This window comes from Caretta caretta, chromosome 1 (genome assembly GCF_965140235.1).
Source record: "Caretta caretta isolate rCarCar2 chromosome 1, rCarCar1.hap1, whole genome shotgun sequence".
NCBI classification, from domain to species: domain Eukaryota; kingdom Metazoa; phylum Chordata; order Testudines; family Cheloniidae; genus Caretta; species Caretta caretta.
In genome coordinates this window covers 192,920,099-192,941,808 of record NC_134206.1, presented here as the reverse complement: position 1 = coordinate 192,941,808, position 21,710 = coordinate 192,920,099, and the positions used below count along the sequence as shown (strand labels likewise).

At 41.2% G+C, this 21,710-nt stretch overlaps 1 protein-coding gene across 1 annotated transcript in view; it reads left to right on the top strand.

The window, feature by feature from the left end:
- The first annotated feature begins 703 nt into the window (after positions 1-703).
- Positions 704-21,710, top strand: part of TMPRSS7 (transmembrane serine protease 7) — a 59,036-nt gene continuing 38,029 nt past the window's right edge. Inside the window, exons 1-5 of the mRNA XM_048870416.2 lie at positions 704-835; positions 13,459-13,660; positions 14,490-14,620; positions 19,363-19,430; positions 21,401-21,594. Of these exons, the coding sequence (XP_048726373.2) occupies positions 704-835; positions 13,459-13,660; positions 14,490-14,620; positions 19,363-19,430; positions 21,401-21,594 (727 nt within the window). The remainder of the gene's footprint in view (positions 836-13,458; positions 13,661-14,489; positions 14,621-19,362; positions 19,431-21,400; positions 21,595-21,710) is intronic.

Genomic DNA, 21,710 nt, shown 5'->3' with positions numbered 1-21,710 from the left:
CCTGGGCTTCAGATTCCAAGCCTACTTGTCTATGTGGCTCTTTATAGCACCACAGCATGAGACTCATGAGCCCAAGTCTCTTGACCCAGGCTCTGAGACTTGGTGCTGCAGGGATTGACTTCCCATATTGTCCTACCCTTGTTGCTCCCTGAAGGGGAGACACCCCTGCCCCTGACCTGCCAGTCCAGGGGTGTCCTTAGAAAGAGACTATGCTGAACCAGCCGGTGGCATGGTGGTGGTTGTGATACTAAATCTAGGGTTTTCAGTGCCTTGCCTGGGAGGGTCTCCTGTGCTGCGGCAGTTGGGTGCAGCTGAAGCTAATTAGGCATATCCCTGTACACCTTGAAATGCTAGAGGGGGTCAGTATGTACAGATTGTTTTGCAAGCAGTAGGCATTTGCTAGTTATTGAGCAGTGAAAGTAGAATGTGGCCAGAGACTTGCTTCTACTTTTAGTTGAACAAAAATTTCATTTAGAAGCATGAGGGAGAATTCATTTTGTGGAACGGGTGGTTAACCTGGGTCTTCTGTGAACTTTCTGTTATGGGCATATTTGGAACTGCACCTTTAAGTGGCTTAGTTTCCCAGGTAGGAAGTCTGGGGCTAAGGGGTGCTGCAGAAGCCCATATTCTGCTAGTCAGAGGTAGTTGTGAGTATGGAGGATTGCTGGGCCTGTAGTGATTACTGACCACCACAGTGTGGAACATGGCTGTGTCAAGCCGTGTATCTGTAGATCCCATGAAATATAGTACATCTATTCAGTGGCAAGGACTTGTTTCCCTTAACAGGCATTGTATTGTGTTGAAATTAATCAGCCAGATGCTCTGGGAGATGACAGTGAGTAACTTAATGCCTGCTCAGAGAGTGTGTCTGCATGCTATTGTAAGCAGTTAATTGCTTCATGTTTCTTATATTAAATAGGGGGTTTGGAATTGGAACCCATTTTTCACTTTGCCTGGCTTGCATGATTTGTGGCTAGTGGGTATGAAATGCATTGGGCTAGCAGTGCAATAGTCCTGAGTGTGTTGACACATGGATGTCTGTTTTCAGTGGGAAAGAGGGTGCAGAGAATACTTCAAAGTAGCCATAGGCATTACTTCTTTTGGCATTTCTTGGTGCAGTCCCTACCACTGAGGAGCTTGCTTGATGGTGATGGGTGACTCCAACTCGGAGCAGTGGTGGTATTGCTCATGGTAAAACTCTTAAGAGCTGAAATTTATGAAATAAAAGGATGCAGAGACTCTGCAGGTCTCTCAGGAGTCACTGGGAGTCTGAGGAGTTTTGCACTTGGTAAGTTAGGGCCTGAAATGCTAGATGTAAATGGTATCACAACTATCAGAAGTGCATTTGATCGGAGAGGATAGTTTTAGTGGTTTTAAGGAACAAGTTCACAGGACCTATGCTCTTCGGAATCATAGTGTCAGACCCCGATAAATTTAACTCTACTTTCCTCTATGAGGAACTCAAATGATGAAAGGCACTTTTCTCTGTGGGATTTTCAGAAAGACTTTGAAATGAAGGGTTTGTCTGTTTTGCCTCACCAAAAATTAAAAAATTCCTGTTGCACGTTTTGCAAAAGTGATACGTAGTCCTAAGTGTCTGTGACCAAAAATATGATGATCTCCTCCAACTCTGTGACCTGGGCTGGCTTGTAGCTGTTCCATCAGATGTAGCTGCGTTGCAGTGTGGAATGGAAAATATAGAGTATATGAAATGCTTTGGGCTAAGAGATTCCCCATGAATGTAAAATACACCGTGCTTTAGACTATGTGTTTGTGGAATCATAAATGTAACTCCTATCAACTTCCTGTGAATAAACAGCAGTCAAATGAATTAAGGAAATCATTGAAGTAGGTTTTTATGCTAACTGGATTCTGAGCCATTATTGTTACCAAATGATTCCCAATAAGCGGAATGATTACATCCTTTATTGTAACGTACAGTATTTTGACTATTTTCCTGGAGTGTGAGGACTGAAAACAAAATGATCAGCTCCGGTTGAACATGTTCATTACTAATGCTTTCCAAAGAGCGATCATCAAACGAGTCATACTGGAAATCAGCTCTTTAGAACTATAATGAATTTCATTTTTAGATGCATGATGTATTTTTTAAGCATGAATTCTTTAATGGGATAGCTCAGTGGTTTGAGCATTGGCCTGCTAAACCCAGGGTTGTGAGTTCAGTCCTTGAGGGGGCCATTTAGGGATTTGGGGCAAAAATTGGGGACTGGTCCTGCTTTGAGCAGGGCTAGATGACCTCCTGAGGTCCCTTCCAATCCTGATATTCTATGATTCTAATTATGGCCATCCCACAACTATGATGTAAAATCACTGTTGTGGACAGCATGTGTGTATCTCATTTAATGGTAGAATATGTTCTGTATTTGAAATGGCATTCTCTATGATGAGTCCCTTAAGAATTGTATTCTGCAGTTGCTCTCTATCGAGCTCCTGTTGCAGACAAATTGGATTGTTAGATGCAGATAAATGGGCCTAGGGTGTATTTAATTGAAGAAGTGATGGTCTTGGGGTCCTTCTGCCAAGTATAAAGGCAGCCTCCTTTTGTTTCAAAGTATGGAACAATGAGATTTCATTGCTCTGAGTATTGTTTGGTTTTAGTAAGACTGTGTACTGGCTCTATGAAATGAATTGCAAAGCCAATCAGATCTGCAAAACTGAATTTTTATTTCTAAATGTAGTTAATATTTTCTGGAAGTAACAGCTTTATTTTCAGTAGGTCTGCACTAAGAAAATGATGCAGTTCCCTGTTTGATATGACATCTGTTTAAATGGACACAGCTCAATCTGGGCTTCAGACATAAATAGTGTATCTTAATCTTAAAAACACAAATGTTCTAAAACATATTTTAAAAATTAATACAATTCCTTGGCGTGTTAGTTTGCATTGCTTCTGCGTTCTCAACTATAGCAATCTATAAACGTAAGTGAAACTGCTTAGGTTACTTTTACTGACAGGGCTAAATGAAATGCACAAGATAAACACTTTGTGTAGGTAATGGTAAATCAACTGGATTATCTGTCCACAGCTAACGGTTCATGATGTAGAGAATGCTCTATAATGATGTCTACGCTACAGTTCCTAGATTTATTGTTCAGTTTCTGAACAAAATTGGGCACAAGATCCATACGAAAAGTGGAAAACCACAAATTTTCCAATAACTAAAACCAGCTATTTTAAGTAGTTAAATAATCGCTTTAGGTTAGCTTTACCCTAAAACTATGAAGGGCTAGGTGGATATGTCTACACTACAGCAGCACAGCTAGGTAGCTGTAGAGTAGATGCTTCCTATGTCAGAAGGGCCTCCTTGAGCCAGTAGTTAGGCCGAATTCTTCCATCGACCTGGTTGCATATACAGTTTGAGCAGGGAAGAATATCCTGCAAAATACAGTGAGGACCATGTGTCTGTATGTAAGTGTGTGCCCCAGAGAGAATTGTCAGAAGCAGCATTCAGTACGCAGCATGATTGTTGGAAATGCTGACAAAATAAAGTTTCTTACAATGTGGCTTGTAAATATCTTTGTTAGTTCAACTTGCTTCCTGACTGATTATTGCCAGGATAAGAACTTGGTAAAGGGCGGGGGGGGGGGGGGGGGGGAAAGGAGGAGGAGGAGTGAGCTGTGTAAATTAACTATGACTAGAAAGAACCAGCCCTGCAAGGTACAGCTTTAGCATGCAGCCTAGGTAGTGCCTGGAAATGCAAACCACTGTTGTGTACTGTTCAATATTTTCTTAGCCAAAGTCATAATTTTGCAAGGTGCTGGGTACCCTCCTCTTCTAGATTCTGAGCCTGCCAAGACTTAGGTATATGCTTAGTTTTATGCACACGAGTAGCCCCGTAGACTTCAATGATAGTATTCAAGTGCTTTGTTTTACACATATATGGAAGTTGTTGCAGGATTGGGGCCCTACTGACTATCCTGGCATTCCACGGTAGGCGTGGGTTCATCAATAGCTCTTGTGTAAAATGAAGCATTTATTGGTATATATTGGTCTCATCTGGTCTAGCTAACAAAAATCAACATAATTACAGCTTTATTTAGCTTGACACACATGCCGAAAACCCCCAGGGGTGAGCAATGGGTTTACTAGTATTCTGTTAGAAGAGGGAGGGTCCAGCTGCATTTATGGAGGGGAAACTCTAGTAATGGAAACTTAAAATGGTCAGATATTATATAGGTAAGCCTCTTCTGCTATCCTAGAATATTTGAAGGGTTTCCAACCATTTCCAATCTCATTTGTGGCTTTGATCAAAACTCTCATTTCCAACAAACATTTTCAGTATAAACATGTAGTATGTCATCTAGTGAGGATGAAAATACTGAGATACAGACTGTTTGGGATGTATGTGTCTCTCTATGACAGAAGCATTATAGGCCCGTGCATAAAACCCCAGCTCCTAGAGGAAGATGAATTGCCTTTGCCTTTTTGGACATTTTCTAGCCCTCATAGTGTGGAAGCAAAGCTTGAAATGGTGATCTAGTGGTAACTGACACCTACCTGAATGTACAGAGAGCATGCTTCCCTGAGTGGACACCAACAACGCATCTACTCCAGCAGAAGACAGTGTGTGTGGTGGAGGTCCTTGGTGTTCCCAGTCCATAATAGTTCTCTTGGGGTGGGGGGATGAGATCATGTGAGTGAGAGATTAAGACTTTCCTTGTGGGGGATCTCTTCCATGCTACCTGATTTCCCCAATCTGGAAAGTGTCTGATTAAATCACTGTCTCCTGGTGGTCTCTTCTTGTTTGGCTAGCTAAAGGAAAAATAGAACACCATATACGACACCCAGGTTCTGAAGGAGGGTAAAATCCTGTTTAGATCAGAAGGATGTGTAAGGAAACAGAAAACTTGCCCTGCTGATGAGAAATGCACCATCTTCTGCCGAGAACAAAATGATCCCATTCCCAGTTGGTGTTTCTGTGACACTGCAATGGCTTTGCCAGCGGAGAAGCAAACAAATGGTTCTGTTGAGAAAAGCCGTTTGTAGAGTTGGGTAAAGAACCACTGTTGCTGGAAATGGAATATTTGAGGGATCTGAACTTGTCGGTGAGCAGAAACAGTGGATTCGCCTATAGAGACTGTGTGGAAGGGGGGAAAGGGACATTTTCCATCCGTGAACTATAGCTTCTACAGAAGGTAACAGACATGAACTTTAACTCCCATTACCTGGTTTCCAGATCAACTGTCAAGCAACTGAGGCCATATTGTGGGTCACTGCTTAAATGTTTCACAAAGTATAATACAAATAGCAACGTTGGCATGAACTTTGATAAAACTGTAACAAAGTTAATACAAATGGAAATATGATTCTTAAGGTCTAGAACTTCAAACACAATAGCACTGGGTAACAGCATGAGAACTACTATATTTCTACTATGGTAGCCTAGCCTTTAGGCACCAACTGGGTCTCAGCCCCAGCCTGCTTTGTCCTGTACAAACACATTTTAAGATGGTCCACGTGTTGCAGAGGTCATTATATAAGCAGACCAGAGAGAAATAGGAATAGACTGACAAGAGGTAAACGTACATAACATGTGAAAAGTACAGAACTGGCTACTTTCCCTCCCACTCTTTTTACACTTCCCCAGCCCTAGGTCCTATATGTCAGTGTTTTACATCCAGCCAAAAATAGCCTCTGATCACCCTGCTTACCTCACAAGAAGGTGCTGCTGGTGGTTGGGGGAAGGGTGGCTACCATATGTAATTTAGCCAAAACTCTATCAAGATTTTCTCCCTACCTACTTCTTTTCAGGTGGGGTTCATATCTTTATGGATTACAAAGCCAGAAGGGACTACTGTGATCATCGAGTCTGACCTCCTGCATAACACAGGCCATAAGATTTACCTGGATTAATTACTCTATGAATTAGAGTATACACAGAGTTGTTTGTTTGGATGGGTTGTTTGTTTGTTTAAGAAAAATCTTGATTTTAAGGATTCCCAGTAATGGAGTATCCACCACAGCCCTTGCAAAGTTGTTAAAAATGTGTGCCTTATTTCTAGTCTGAATTTGTCTAGCTTCAGTGTCCAGCCATTGGTTCTTGTTACATCTTTCTCTGCCAGACTGACTTTTCCTGTATTAGCTGATTTCTGTTCTCCATGTAGGTACATAGGCTTACATGGACTATCCACAAAGGAATTTAGGCTCCAACCTTCCATTGACTTGAAGCTCACTTGTGGATTTGGGCTTTAAAGGCTGATCAAGTCCCCAATAACCTTTTCTCTGATTAAGCTCCTTGAGTCTATCTGTTTAGCTTTATCGGTATAAAGCATATTTTCCAATCCTTTAGTCATTCTCAAAGGTCTTCTCTGACCTTCTCCAATTTATCAACCTCCTTCTTGAACTGTGGACACTGACTCTGGTGTAATATATATGTGGCTCACAGCATTCCTGAGGGAAGCTGATGGCAGGCTGTGTGGCCTCTCCCTCGCACCCCGACAGCAGAAAACGAAAGTGAAGAGTTCTTCCCTGCTGTGGAAGCTGAGGGAAATAACTGTAGAGCACTTGGATGGCAACATCAGGAGGCTGAAACCTGTGGGGGGGAGGAGAACGTTTGGGGCGTTCTGTATAAAATCTCAGCCTATTCCTGGATTTCAAGCTGGCAGAGCTGTTGCTTTGGTTTATCCTTATGTGATTTTCACCATTCATTCAGGGAAGACTTATGGCTGGTGTTGTCCTATGGCAGATGGTCAGACTGTGGTCCCTTCTGGCCTTGAAACCTATGGGTAAGTGCTCCCAGGATCTTGTCAAATTCTTTAAGCTGAAACAATGAAGCAAGGACCTTAAATTCTAAAGTGGAAACAAGCTCCCTTCTATATAGGATTTTATACTGTGCCCATCACCCTAATAGGAGTACACAAAGAAAACAAAAAGAAGGTGAAGGAAAAGGGGTTGAAGGAAAAGGCAATTCAGAGTTTACTGGGGACCTGTTGGTCGACAGAGTTGGAAAAGCTGATAACAGGAACCCCACCATGTGCAGCGCTGATGGCAGGGGGCTCCCACTGTCAAAACTGTGGTGCAAACTTAGTATAGCACGATCTGCAATATCACACATTTATTAGGGCCTTATTTGCAACCTCATTTCTGACAAGTGATGGATGTGTGAGCAGAATAGTGCCTCCCAACACCAGTCTGGGGTACTGATTTACCAGGAGGGAGTCCCCTACAATAAATCACTGATATCCACACTCTGTAGCTTATGGATGTTCTTGGCATGTCTCCTATTGAAGTTCCAACCAGGCCTGACCTTTCTAAACTTGTGCAATTGAATAGAAAGAGCTTGAGCTTGTGTGTCAGCACATCTTCACTAGATGAAAGAACAGAAAGGCTTTGATAGGCAGTGTGAATAGTATCTTATAGGGGACTTCTCAAAAGCACTCACATTCTTCTTGTGAAGTGAGTGGGAATTTTATCATTGACTTCACTGAGCTGGTGTCATGGCAATGCTGAGCTCCTTGGAAAATCCCACTCTTATGTTTTGGAAAACGCAGCAAATCCCGTAGCAAGGTGTGATGGAGCGTGACTCACCACTGCGGAGCCTCCTACTGGCTATCTGGGGAATTGGCACTGCGCCCTCTTCCAGTGGTGTCTCACCTGCTGTCCCCTCTGCTCCTGGACTCACATCACTCCCAGGACTGAGGCATCCTCTTCAGTGACACTGCCCTCTGGCTGTGCCACACTCTGTTTCCCCCCTTTCAGGGGAAACTGCAGTCTACTGTCTAGCCACTTCCTTCAGTGGCAAACTGCAGCCCACAGTCTAGCCACTTCCTTCAATGGCTCCAGTACCCTTTTTGCTCTTGTATTAGGGTCTCAGTCTGCAGATCCCAGTAGCCTGCCAGGAGCTGCCTTTAGCTCTCTGGGTCTCTGCCTGCCGCACTGCTTGGTCCAGGGTGCTTGCTGTCCTTCGCCTCCTCCCTTTTCAAGCTCCAGGGAGTGACTGAAACTACTCTGTTCTGCAGCCCTCCTTTTATGGGCCAGCCTGGCCCTGACTGGCTGCTCCTATAAGCCCTTCTGTGACTGGCTGCCTCCTGCGCAGCCTCCCTAGGGCTGCTTTTAACCCCTTTTCTGGCAGTGGGGGAAGATGCCCCATCACACACAGGTGTAATGTTGTGACTACACCAGGGTTCAGATGAGGTCTCAGACCCTGTACAGGACAGAATTTTGCTTTCTTTATGTCCAATCATTTTCGCTCAAGTTATTGCTCGCTTTGCTGCACCTAGTCAGTTGAAAATATGTAACTTCATATGAGTAACAGAGAAATCAAGAATAAAATCAACTGGTGGGCGCAATACGAGGTAAGTGATGCATAAATATTAACTGATTACGTTTGTCCTTAGAATGTCACAAAGAGACGAATGGGCGCTTCGTTAGGAGATGTGCTCGCTTACCCTTTCTGCATTAATTGAAAATGATGGTGGGATACAAATAACCAAACTGAGTTTTAAGTCTGTGCAAGCGGAGTTAATTGCTCTATTAGCATTCAGGGAAACTGCAGTGCAAGCCGGCTGCTTTATTCAGACTGTGCATTCTGTCAACTGTTGGCGTAGGGTCTGGATCTCTTTGACAAGGGATCGATAGCTTTTCATTGCAGATGCCAGTTGTCAAGATGGTGTTGTCTATCAGAATATATTTCGTTTAATCAACGGTCTTTGGGGAGAAGTCATGCATCTTCTTAAGTAAGAAAAGTGACAAGTTAACTAAGAGCTTAAGTGGAAGAGAAGGAGATTCTATTATTTTGAGGCTCCCATACAACTACTGGATTCAACAGTAAAATTGAAAATAAGCTGTATGGTTTTCATACAAGGTGTCGAATTAATTAGAATACTTCACAATATTTCCAAGAGGTAGGGGAGATTGGAAGTCAGAAACAAACCAATATTGGTACACTTCTTGACCTGGCCTCATTTAGTTTCACTTGCAACTTTAGTTGGCTGTCTTTGCCTCAAATATAAAACAAGTGGTTCTTTTGTCACGGTTCTTGACGTTTGTAAAATACACACAGGAACAGGTGTGTCCAAAATACTGAAAACATTGACAGTGTATCATTGATCTGTGGGACTCACTCTTTAATATATTGTTTATATTCTAGTAGCTCCTGGAGGTGTGGATCAGGAGTTAAACAGGGTAGGAGTTGTACAACCACGTTGTAAGAGATGGCTTCTTCCCTGGAGGACTTAAAATATCTAAATAGCCGGGCGTGAAAGTAACTTAAATGACTTACTGGTACACAGGATGGCTGGGGTCCTGGGCAAGGCGGAAGTGGCAGGGCTGGGGCCAAAATCCCTCAGCCAGCCTTTCAGCGCTGCCTGGCCTGCGTCGCCCGGGGCTCCGGCTCCAGGTGCGGTAGCAGCAGCGACGGCTGGGAGCCCCGGGCCCTTTAAATCGCTGCCAGAGTCCCAGGGCAGCTTCCCCTTTTGCACCTCACCCGCCCATCAGCAGCCCAGCCAGTATGGTTGACACTTTCTTACCATATTGGCTTACTTTCACCTCTGAAAACAGTCTTAACTGGGTTTTATCTTCATCTTTCCTGTTTGCAATAATAAGCCATAAGGTTTTTCTAGGTTATCTAGGCATAATTGAGGCCAAGATTTTACATTTTCAATTTACATGGGTGAAAGCAACTATGGGTATGTTAAGCCGAAAATGAACAGAAAGCAAACATAATATTTCTGCTTCAGGGCATAAGCCAATTCCTATCGGACAGATATGGGAAGAAACTTACTTTTAGGGACATTGTACACTTTCTTCTGAATCATCTAGTACTGGTTACTGCCTGAAACAGTGTACTGGACTAGACAGATTGTTCGTCTGATCCATTGTCCCTGCCTAGGGAACTCTTTTCTGCAAGACTGTTGTTAGAAGTCTGTCAAATTCTTAGTTCTTCCTTACCCATCCACTGCTGGGGTACTAGTCTTTTTAATAGAGCTTAATGAATAATTGCCCCTTTTTTGTGTGTGTTGGTTTTTGGGGAGGCTGAACTGAAGAATCAGGGGCAAAAAAATCAGTTTGCTTCAAACCAAAATTACTTTTCTTTTCTTTTCTTACTGTAACCATGTTTTATCAGCTTTTCATTTCAGGTTTGTGTCATCCCCCCTCTCGCCCCCCCACATTTTTTGCTTCCTTGAAAAAATTAGGGTTTTTTTTTTTAAGTGAGCAGCTGTTTTAAAAAGGACTGAAATGAATAGTTTTAAATTTTTTTCAAAAAAATTATTATTATTATCATTTTTTGGCTGAAGCCGTTCACCCAATTTAATATATAAAATATATATTAAAAAAATTATCCCTGAAGAGACTTTTAAAAATCCCAATTCTTAGGGTGCTTTATTTAACAATATAAGATACTTGAGGCTTACTTGGATCAACTTATTTGTATATCACAGTACAAAACAAAATGCGTGTTAAAAAAAACCAACCCAAAGTACTTATTTATTTGACTTGCTTTTAGAAACTATAGTCAAATTTTTGTCAATAAAAATCCTTACCTGTTACTAATAGCTCTTCATACTTTTGAAAGAATTTCTGTGATCTACATCTTAAGTGATGTAACTTACCCATGTGTTCATTTCTTGCTCTCTCCATTGCAGCTAGTTAAGTCTGCTTGTTTCTAATTCTTATTCAGTTAATGTCAATAGTCTGATTTTGGTGCATTAACATGCTGCAGGAGTCTGTTAAAACTCTATAAAAAAAAAAAAACACCAAAAAACAACAGACACCACCCTCCCCCACCTCCGGTCCCAAACATTTGGGGGCTAAAGTTACTTGATAGTGTCCTTTTAATGATCACAACAGAGCAACAAGGCAGATGAAATTACAGTTGGAAATTCATGAATGTAAATTGATGCCTTCCTTAGCAAGTTGTCCTGGATATGAGTACCACTTCTCCTTGGAACGGAGCTGGGAATAAGGCCTAGGAATAGCGTCTCTTTTAAACCTGGTGTGAACTTGACAAATAAGTCTCCAGAATGGATGAACAAAACAGTCACACGTCCGCCAAACCTGAAGATGACCTAAGTGTAAGTAGGTGATTTAAGTACCCTCCACTATTGTACCAGACCTGTGCACTGTGCATAGAGGGTTAAACCTATTCATAAATTGACAACCTCTAAATTTTTATTGTTAATTATGTTTTATCGCTTTGAGTTAAAAATTCAGTCTATTCGTGTGTCTTCTGATGCATTGCAATGAGCATTCACTGACAGAATTGAAATATCAAATGTCAGTGTGACAAAATGGAAGGGATAGACTGGTTTCATGACAAGGAGCAGATTTCTGCTAAGAAATCTATTTCCAGGAAAGAAATCCAGCATTAAACTAAGTATAGCTACCTTTCAAATGTATAACTAAGGCTATCACTGCATTGGAGATTACATGTGGCAGAAAGAATGAGGAGTCATTAAATAATTTAGTGTATTGTGATACTTAAATTGCTTTATTAGCTTAACTGCATTTTATAGTGCAAAAATTGATCAGAAGCAGGAGAAAGATGCATGGTTTGAATAAAATAGAAAACCTAATCCATGATGTTTTAAACTCTTAATGCTTCTATTACTATGAAATGTTTTGGGTTAAACTAAATACCTCTTCTCAGTAAATCATTTTGTAAATATACAGCTTAGCCATTAGCGCTGCTATCATCAACTCGGTGCTCCGGCATTATGCACAAAAGCTTGCCATGCACAAAAGGCTTGATACATTAAGTTCTTTTTTTTTTCTCCCAGATAAAATGATGGTAGCTAACAGACTGATCAAATCTGAAGTATGAATTTACATATGCACTCATTAACAATGCAAGTACTAGGCAGCCATCATGCATTCCTACAGTTTGAGGGAGTATGTGCATCTCCTTCTTACACTAAAATTCTTTTAAACCTGCCCGTCTTTGCAGTTAGGCCCGAAAGAAATGAATAGGAATAAGATGGCTCAGCTTCTATAGAAATCAATCTTGACCTGTACGTGCAATTAGTGACTTTTGGGTGTCCTATTTGGTATCTTAAAAGAGCCTGACTCTTTTATTAAAAAGAGGATGGGTCCTAAGTGTTTTCTGAAGATAGGGTCCTTCAGCTGTCGTGTTGGACACCCACATTTACTAGTTCCTTGAAAACTTTTGACTGCAGCTGTCAAATAGACAACAATATCCTTTTTCTATTTTTAAGCTTTCTCGATTACTGTATTCAATGGGATACCTTAAAGAAAGAGATGATGTCTGTTAAGTCTGTAGTGCTTTTCCATAAGGGTATAGAAAATTGCTAATTATTTAGAAACTGACATGACATAGACTGGTTGGATGCTAGATGTTTAATGGTTAAATACAGGCATTTCATACCTTCCTATTTTGCTTTGTCTGTGGTAAACAAAGTTAAAGATGGCCTAAGAGGCTAGGGGGCATGTGAGAACTGCCCGTCCTATCTGCCTGTTGTCGATTTTTCTGGATCTTGTATTGTATTATATCTGTTCCTTCTGTAATGATGTCAAGAGCCCTTCTCTTAAAAGGAGTACTATATTAGGGAAGTTAATATACAGCTGCTTTTGTAACTGAAAAGCCAATTAAGTCTGGCTTAGGCTGGTGGTTAAGCTACAGATGTGCATGCTGCTCTTAACCAGAGCTGCACAGAAAAACAAACCTCTGTTGTTGATAGAACCAGTGTGAACTTTTCTGGATTTGCAACAAGCAAAATACATAGTATTTCTTCCCAAAATGGTTTTTTCTGATGAAAGACAGTTTCTGGAGGGGAAAAATTTAGTTTGTACTCCAACCTCCTTCTCTGCCCCAATTTGCACTAATGCCTCCTAACTGAGCTTCCACTCTGCCTTCTCCCGCTGCTCTTTGTATTCTGTTGCTTGTCTGCTGAAATATACAAAAAGGTAAGGACATAACCAATACTCCGAGGGACTGGAAAGGATTTCCTGTTACCTATTTGCTTAGCTCCACCCCAAAATAGAATTGGTCAGCAAAGAATTCTCAAAGCAAAACTTGCTTTCTCACAGCTCTATCCACCGTTGCACTGTGATAGGCGACATTGTTCATGATGCTTTTTTATTACTACTACCCTAAGCTGCAGTAGCTGCTGTCTCTTTACTTTTCTGTTCCTGCCAAAATGATACTTCCCCCACCACCCCCATGTGGGGGCTGGTCATGCACAAATGCAGTGTGGGTTGCATACATACAGTTTAGATTGTAAATTGTTTGGAACCATCTTTTTGTTGTGTTTGTATGTGCTTAGCACAGCTGGGCCCCACACCATGTAGGAGGTGGGGGTGGGTGGGTGAGGGGAGGTTCCTAGATATAGTGCTGGCTTAATAATAAATTGGGTTTGTATAGTAACTTCGGGGGGAAATGTAAAAAGAAAAATTTCCTCTCTTCTGGGTGCAGGTTCGCTGAAGTGCTGTTTGAAATGTTCCCCGTGGCTCACTGTACATTGATTTTATTTGTTTGTTAGGTATCAAATATTTCAATCCAAATAGTAAATGCAGAAGAGAAGTTGGCAAAGAAGATACTTCCAAGGAAAAACCATGGCAAATCCAAATCTAAGAGGAAAGTAAAGAGAACAATATGGAATTTTCAAAATAAAATAATTCTTTTTACGCTGGTGCTGTTTGTGATAGGTGTTATAACTTGGACCTTACTGTGGCTCTTCATTGGTGAGTTACTGAAAGCTCATGCATATTTCACACATCAGTATGTTATTGAAGGCACTCAGTAAATTGCTTTTAGGGCCTCAGTTGATCCGAGGTCTCTTCCTGCATTGCACATGAATTGATTCACGATGGTCTTTTAAGATGCTTTCCTTTGTCCCTTATGGTATGTCTGCACTGAGTTGGGCTTGCCAGGCTTGATCAAAGGGGCATTTAATTGTGTGTAGATGTTCTGGCTCAGGCTGGAGCCCAGGTTGTAGGACCCTGCGAGGTGGAAGGGTCCCAGAGCTTGGGCTGCAGCCCATGTCTGAACTTCTACAGCACAATGAAATGCCTCTTTGTGCGAGCCCAAGTCAGCTGGCATGGGCCAGCTGCAGGTGTCTAATTGCAGTGTAGACGTACCCTTGGAACCTGCATCACAGTGACTTTTGCTTTAGCTCAATGTGGAACATGACTGTTGCTGGAATAACTCACTGCAGCTCCAAGCATCAGCCACTTCAAGTGATCACTTTATAGAGATGCAAAGCATTCTCTCCTCATGGTGGCTAACCATGCTAACTTGAATGCTCGTATAACACCGACAGACCCCGGTCATCGGCGGGCAGGATCGAACCGGGGACCTCTGAAGCTTAGTGCATGAGCTAAAAGCCAACTGCCTGTTAGCTAAGGCTGTAGAGCAGATTCATTTTATCTCTCTTTAAGTGGTCTTGATGCCACTAGATGGGACAGAACACTATATCCAGAAGGTGTGTGCGTTACATACTTCCCCTAGCTGAGTTGCTATTAAAAAAGAATTTTAAAAAAAGAAGTTAACCTTCCTCTAACTATTTTGCAGTTGAAGCAGAAAACAAAGATGCCTTGTATTTTGTTGGATTATTTCGTGTCGCCAACATAGACTTTCTCCCAGAATATAGGCAGAAGGAGTCAAGAGAATTCCTCTCAGTGGCACAGAACGTGCAGCAAGTGGTAAGAACATAGATCATGTTACAGTGTTAGCAAACAGTTCAGAGCCATGAATGATATTAGAAGAAGCTTCAGTTTTGGCAGTAACACTGGCTGTGTAAAGGGTTTGCCGCCTGGAGTAATCCTAGAAATGTAGGGCTGGAAGGGACCTTCAGAAGTCATCATGTCAAGCCTGCTGCTCCGAGGCAGGACCAAGTAAACCTAGATCATTCCGGACAGGTGTTTTGTCTAATCTGTTTTTTAAAAACCGCAAATGACCGGGATTCCACAACCTCCCTTGGAAGCCTATTCCAGTGTTTAACTCTTTTCTAATATCCAACCTAAATCTCCCAAACTGCGGATGGCGCCCATTACTACGTGTCCTACCTTCAGTGGACATGGAGAACAATTGATCACTGTCTTCTTTATAACAGCCCTTGAACATATTTTGAACACTGTTATCAAGTCTCCCCCTGCTCCCACCGAAATCGTCTTTTCTCAAACGAGAAACAAGTCCAGTTTTTTAACCTTTCCTCATAGGTCAGGTTTTCTAAACCTTTTACCCTCTGTTGTTGTTGTTGCTCTCCTTGACTCTCTGCAATTTGTCCACATCTTTCCACCCAGAATTGCACACAGTAGTCCATCAGAGGCCTTACCAATGCTGAGTAGAGCAGGATAATTACCCCCTGTTCCCCATGTCTTACATCCAATATTCCTGTTAATACACCTTACAATACAAAAATTTGCCTTTTTTTGCAATTGCATCACATTGTTGACTCATTGAAGTTGTGATCATCATTGCCCCCAGATACTCTTCAGCAGTACTGCTATCTAGCCAGTTATTTCTCCTTGTGTAGTTGTGCATTTGATTTTTTTCCCCTTGGTTTTTATTGAATTTAATCTTGTTGAATTCAGACCAATTCTCCAATTTGTGAAGATCAGTACTTCTGCGCTCCCAAGTGCTTGCAACCCTTCCTGGCTTGGTGTCATCTGCAAGTTTTATAAGCATACTCTCCACTCCGATATCCAAGTCACTTAATGAAATTATTGAATAGTACCAGACCCAGGACTGACCCCCTACTACAGATGTCGTCCTCCCAGTTTGATAGCAAACCATTGATAATAACTCTTTTAGTATGGTCTTTCAGCCAGTTGTGCACCCACCTTATTGTAGTTTCATCTAGACCGCATTTCCCTACTTACCTTATGAGATGTGAGACTGTGTCAAAAGCCTTACTAAAATCAAAACATATCTACTGCTTCCCCCATCCACTAGGCCAGTAAGCCTGCCAACGAAAGAAATTAGGTTAGCTTGGCATGATTTGTTCTTGACAAATCCATGATGTCTATTCATTAAAACCTTGTTATCCTTTAGGTGCTTACAAATTATTGTTTAATAATTTGTTCCAGTATCTTTCTGGGTACTGAAGTTAAACTCACTACTGTATACATTTCCAGGTCCTCTTTGTTCCCCTTTTAAAGAAAGGCACTATGTCTGCCTGTCTTCAGTTATCTGGGATCTCACCCGTCCTCTGAGAGTTCTCAAAGATAACTGCTATCAATTCCAAGATGGCATCAGCTAGTTCCTTAAGTACTCCAGGATGAATTTCTTCAGGCCCTGCTGACTGAATGTATCTAACTTTAACCTGTTCATTCTCTATTTTGGCTTGAACTCCTTCCTTCCTTGTTACTTCACACAGTTAATATTAGCATCGGGTCAACATTTACTTTTTTTTTCTTTTTTTTAAGACTGAAGCAAAATAGGCATTAAACATCTTTTGCCTTCTTGATAGCATCAGTTATTAGCGCTTCTTCCTCACTAAGTAGAGGAGCTACTCTTTCCTGCATCTTTCTCTTGCTCCTAATGTATTTAAAGAAACTCTTTTATTGCCTTTTATGTCCCTTGCTAGGTTTAACTCATTGCGTGCCTTAGTCTTTCTGATTTTATCCCTATCTGCTCGAGCTATTCTTCCGCATTTCTCCTTAGCAATTTATCCATGTTTCCACTTTTTGATGGAGCCATATTGGTCTGTTCTTATTCTTCCTATCTTTTCTTCGTATCCGTATAGCTTGCAGTTGTGCCTGTAATAGCATCTCTTTGAGATGCTACCTCGCCTGAACTCTTTTTTTCCTGTGGCAACTTATTTACCAATTCTGTGTCTGTCTGCGTTTTAGATGTTTGGTGTTCTTATTTTGCTTAATCTACTTAATTACAACTTACTCCGTAGTTTGCCCACCCCTGGCCTAGGGTGGAAGCCTCTAGGTTCAAGATGCCTGTCTGGTGGGGGATCCCACAGGCAGACAAAGAGCTGGCAGTGGTGTTGGTGACATGCCATTTTCCTCCCATAATGAGTGCTTCTGTGTAGAATATCTGCTGGCTAACTCCCTTAGTCTCCTATCTGCCTTTGTCTCACCAGCCATGTGGAAGGAAGAAAAAACCTGGTTGCTTTTGAGTCTTGTTTGCTACAAATTAAACTCAGGATGGGTCTATTTAAGTTTACAAACCTTTCACACAGTCCTGCATCCATCAATGGATGTACTTGATATGGGAGACACTGAAAAGAAACCAACATGGAATCCCATAAACCCCTTTTTTCGGGTCACTCTGCAGAAATGAACTGCCATTTAATATTAAGCTCAAGATATTGAATGTGAAGACTTTTTATTAACTTGATATCTGTTGACTGTTTCCTGGCCTGCAGCATCAGTAATGTCCTTAGAGCTCTTGAATGCATTTAATTTCCTCCTAATGCTTGCCTGTTTTGAAGAAGCGTATTCTTCCCAAAATGCTTTGCTCCAGTCACACACAGCAGGAGCAGCTCACAGAGCATTCCATAGTATAGTGGAACTGCTGAACTCAGGGAAAATGGTCAAACACAAGAGTTTGTGCCAAAGAGGAAAATGGAGACATGAAGGCAGTTGTTCTAGGAAAATAGTGAAGATTTAGAGAGGGAGAAGTCTGGTGTTCAGAGATGGCAGTGTTGTCAGCCACAAGCATTCAGCAATCATGAATCAGGCTGCAACAAATCAGGAGATTTTGAAGAGTAATGCTAGGTCTCTTTTATTTGCTTTCTGATGTTTCAGCCTTTTTGTTAACGTATTGCAGTTTTTCCTGCAGCCAGGAGGACCAGAAACTTTTAAAAATGAAACCGTTACATGTTCATATAAGAGCTGTGTATTGTCAACTAAATATAGTGAGAGACTAATGATAAAATGTTGCGAGTTTGCAATGCTGACAAGAGCAGTCATTGGAAGCCATTTACAGTGCATCACTAGTATTCTTGTTCCTGCAAAACCCATCATCTGTTACGTGCTCTGGAGCTCTATCTACTGGCAACTTATTTCCATATACATATGGATGTACTGCACTTCTGTAATAAATAGCAGCATGATGGGGAGGAGGGTAACTGTAGGATCTGACTCACAAAATACTTGCAAGTGGATAAGTTAAATTTACTTGTTCTGTTTCACACGTTTTTGGTGGGGTATTTGAATGTTGACATGCCTGGAAAAAAAAGTGACAAACCTGCTTGATTATTGGAGGTTCTAAATCCAGGTGTGAGCTCTGTTTGTGTCTCACTCTCATAAGTGGCCTTGTCACACCCAGTTCTGATCTTTACCATTCCACAGAATTTAATTTTGGGGAGGGTAGGAGAAATAGGGCTTTTTAAAAGGAAAAGAATGTGTTTTAGAGGCCATGTGGTGACTGCTTCTTTTTCACCTGAATCTTATCTGCTTGAGAAGGGAATTGTTCATGTAACCATAGAGAAAATTAAATGGAATAGTCTAATGTGACACACCGAGTAAGGAGGGGAAGTTCTTTTGCCCCTGTATTCTGTAACATGTTTTTGAAATGATGCACCTTTGTCCTTCCATTCTGGCTCAAAGGTCACTGCAGTATATGGCTTTCACATGAGAGGCAGTGAAATAGGGGAAACTCATCAAGTTACCTTCCTTCCCCTCAGTGAAAAGACCTAATTGTTAATAAATCACTTCAAGCCTAATCTGGAGAAGTATTGAACATTCACAACTCCCTTTGATTTACAGGTTTTTAATTAGTGTTTCCTGACATTATTATTTAGTTCCTTACATTTAACATTATAAATTGGGCACAAACAAAATATCAGTCCCTCCTTGATTTTGTAGCTCATGCCTTCCTCCAATAGAGATGGCCACAGTGTCTAGCCATTCATGTCCATGCTGAATTAAATGCTGTCTACAGGAGGGAAAGTGGTTCAAAACTACTTCAGGCATATGCCATCTAGTGGCGAAGTGTAGTATGCTTCTTCCAACAATATGGTAGGAAAACCAAGTTATAACTCTATTTTGGAACATTCTAAGAAGTGGCGTCTCAAGCTTTCCAGGCTACTGTACCCCTTTCAGGAGTCTGATTTGTCTTGCATACCCCCAAGTTTCATCTCACTTAATCTACTTGCTTACAAAATCAGACATAAAAATACACAGGTGTCACAGTGCACTGTTACTGAAAAATGGCTTACGTTCTCATTTTTACCATATAATTATAAAATAAATTGATTGGAATATAACTATTGCTCTATATACTATACACTGAAATGTAAATACAATATAAACAAGTCATTGCACGGAAGGTGCAGTTAAGTCATGGCTACACATAGTTAAATACATGTTTAGCATACTGAGCACGTGCCCATTCTCTTTAAGACCTGTCTGGAAGTTACAAGCTGTAGCTGACTTGTAGAAACACTAACTTTTTCATCCACATAACATTTTTCTTTCTCTTCCAGATGAACTTGGTTTACACAACCTCTGCCTTCTCCAAATTTTATAAACAGTCCATTGTTTCCGATGTCAGGTAAAACTCAACGCAGTGTGTGTGCATGTCTTTGTCAGGTGGGGTGATGATGCTTGAATGCCGTAATCCTGGGGAGTGTAGTTCACCATACAAACTAAATTTTGTGTGAAACTCACTCGGAGTTATTTTGGTTCTGCCTGGTCCATGTACACATTTGCACTGATAAAACTAAATCTGTTTAAACTGAGTTAAACCAGTGCCGCTTCATGTGTGGTAACACTTAAACCTGGCTAGGGGTTAGCTAATGCTGTACAATCAGTCTTAAGCTCATAAAGGTGTTTAAACAGGTTTAATTACACCAGTGCAAATTTCTGTGTAGACAAAGGTCGAGGGTTTGAAACTTGTGGGCGGGCTTGGGGGGAGGCAAAACAATCATGAACTGAAATCTTGGTTGCCACTTGAAACTAAAGAGATGAATTTACCCTACTGATTTAGTTAACCGATGCAAAAGGGTGCGTATACACTGTTTTATATCCATTTGAACTAGGCTTACTTTAGTTTAGTTTGTCTGTTAGAAATTGGTTTAAGCTAACTTGAAATAAGCGTCTGTTAATCTGAACTGGTGTCTACCTGGGGATTTGCACCAGTTGAACGAAATAAACTAATAGTTTGTCTATTGGTGTAGTTTAAAGCAGTACAACCCCTTAGCTCTGGTCTGCACTACAGAGTTAAGTCATCGCAAGGCAGCTTACATTGACCTAAATCTGTAAGCGTCTACACTAAAATGTTGCACCCACTATGTCAACTTAACTCCAGCTCTGCGAGAGATGTAGCGCTTGGGTTGACCTGGTTAGGTCAATGCAGTGTCAGTGTAGACACTGCGTTGCTTACATCGACTTGATGGCTTTCAGAAGCCTTCCCACACCCCACGCTGACAATTAAATTGGTAAAGTGCTCCTGCTGATACCAGGAGCATAGCGTGGACATGCGAAAGCCATTTAATTACTGTGGTGGTTGTACATCGATGTAACTTAGGTTGACATAATTTTGTAGTGTAGACATACCCTTAGTGTGGATGCAGTTACACTGCTATAAAGATGTTTTATATTGATGTAGCTATTCCTGTAGGGGAAAGAGAATGAACCTTGCCTGCACTGAAAAAAGTCTGCCAGTATAGCTGTAGGAGAAAACTCTCTTGGGCAGGTTCAGCTTATTCCAGCAAAAGAGTTGTTTTACCAACTTAGAATTATACCAGTTCCCTGAAAAAAACATTCTACACTGACAAAATGACACTTTTTGCCAGAATATCTCCATCTACACTAGGGCTTTTGCTGGAATAGCTTTAGCTGTTTGGGGTGTGACAAAAATAAATAAATAAATTTTTCTTTTTTATTTATTTTAACACACTCTTAACTGACACAGTTGTGTCAGAAAAACTTTTTAATATATAGACCAGATTTAACTATACCAGTAAGGTATCTTTCTACCAGTATAACTCTGCCCAGGCTTGGGCTTGTATCAGTTTAACTAAGTTGGTGGTAAAACCACACCCCAGCCACGTAGTTATACTGATATAACTTTAAAATGTAGACCAGGCTTCAGCCAGGGGAGCAGACAGAAGATAGATAGAGGCTCAGTTCTCTTATGAAACCTAAAGATAGGATTAAATAGTAGTAGAAACTGTTTTAGGATACCACAAAGTGGTTGTTCAAGGATAACATTATGGGAGAGATGATCTTTCCTTCATTCCTACTTCATTCCTTAGGGAACCAAGCCAACTCCAAATCAGGTGGAAAGATTTCCATTTGCCTCAGTAGAAGGTGGGGGCCCTCTGAAAGTTACTCTAATTGTTTATGATCATAAATCGTGTCTTCTGAAGAGAGAGTGAGACTGCCCAGTGTGCCAAAACAATGAACCCAGATATAAAGTGGGAACCGTACTCTTCTAAATCACTATCCAGAAGCCCATGAAAATGTCCAATTTGACGAACATTGCAATATGACAGAATTTATATGTACATTTAATTTCAGTAACAACAACAATGGAGGCCTTCTTATTCATTTTTGGATCGTATTTGTGGTACCAAAGGCTAAAGGCCAAGTGTTCTGCGAGGACTGTGTGGCTGCCATTTTAAAGGACTCTGTTCAGACAAGTATCATCAACCGGACCTCAGTGGGGAGCCTTCAAGGGCTTGCAGTCGACATGGACTCCATTGTGTTGAGTGGTCAGTATTTGTACATGTCTGCATCCTTAATGAATTACTTCATGTATTAGAAGTCTGTTATCCTAGAATAGCAACTGTTATAAAACTACCAGGTCTCCTATCCTCAGCTCCACTAT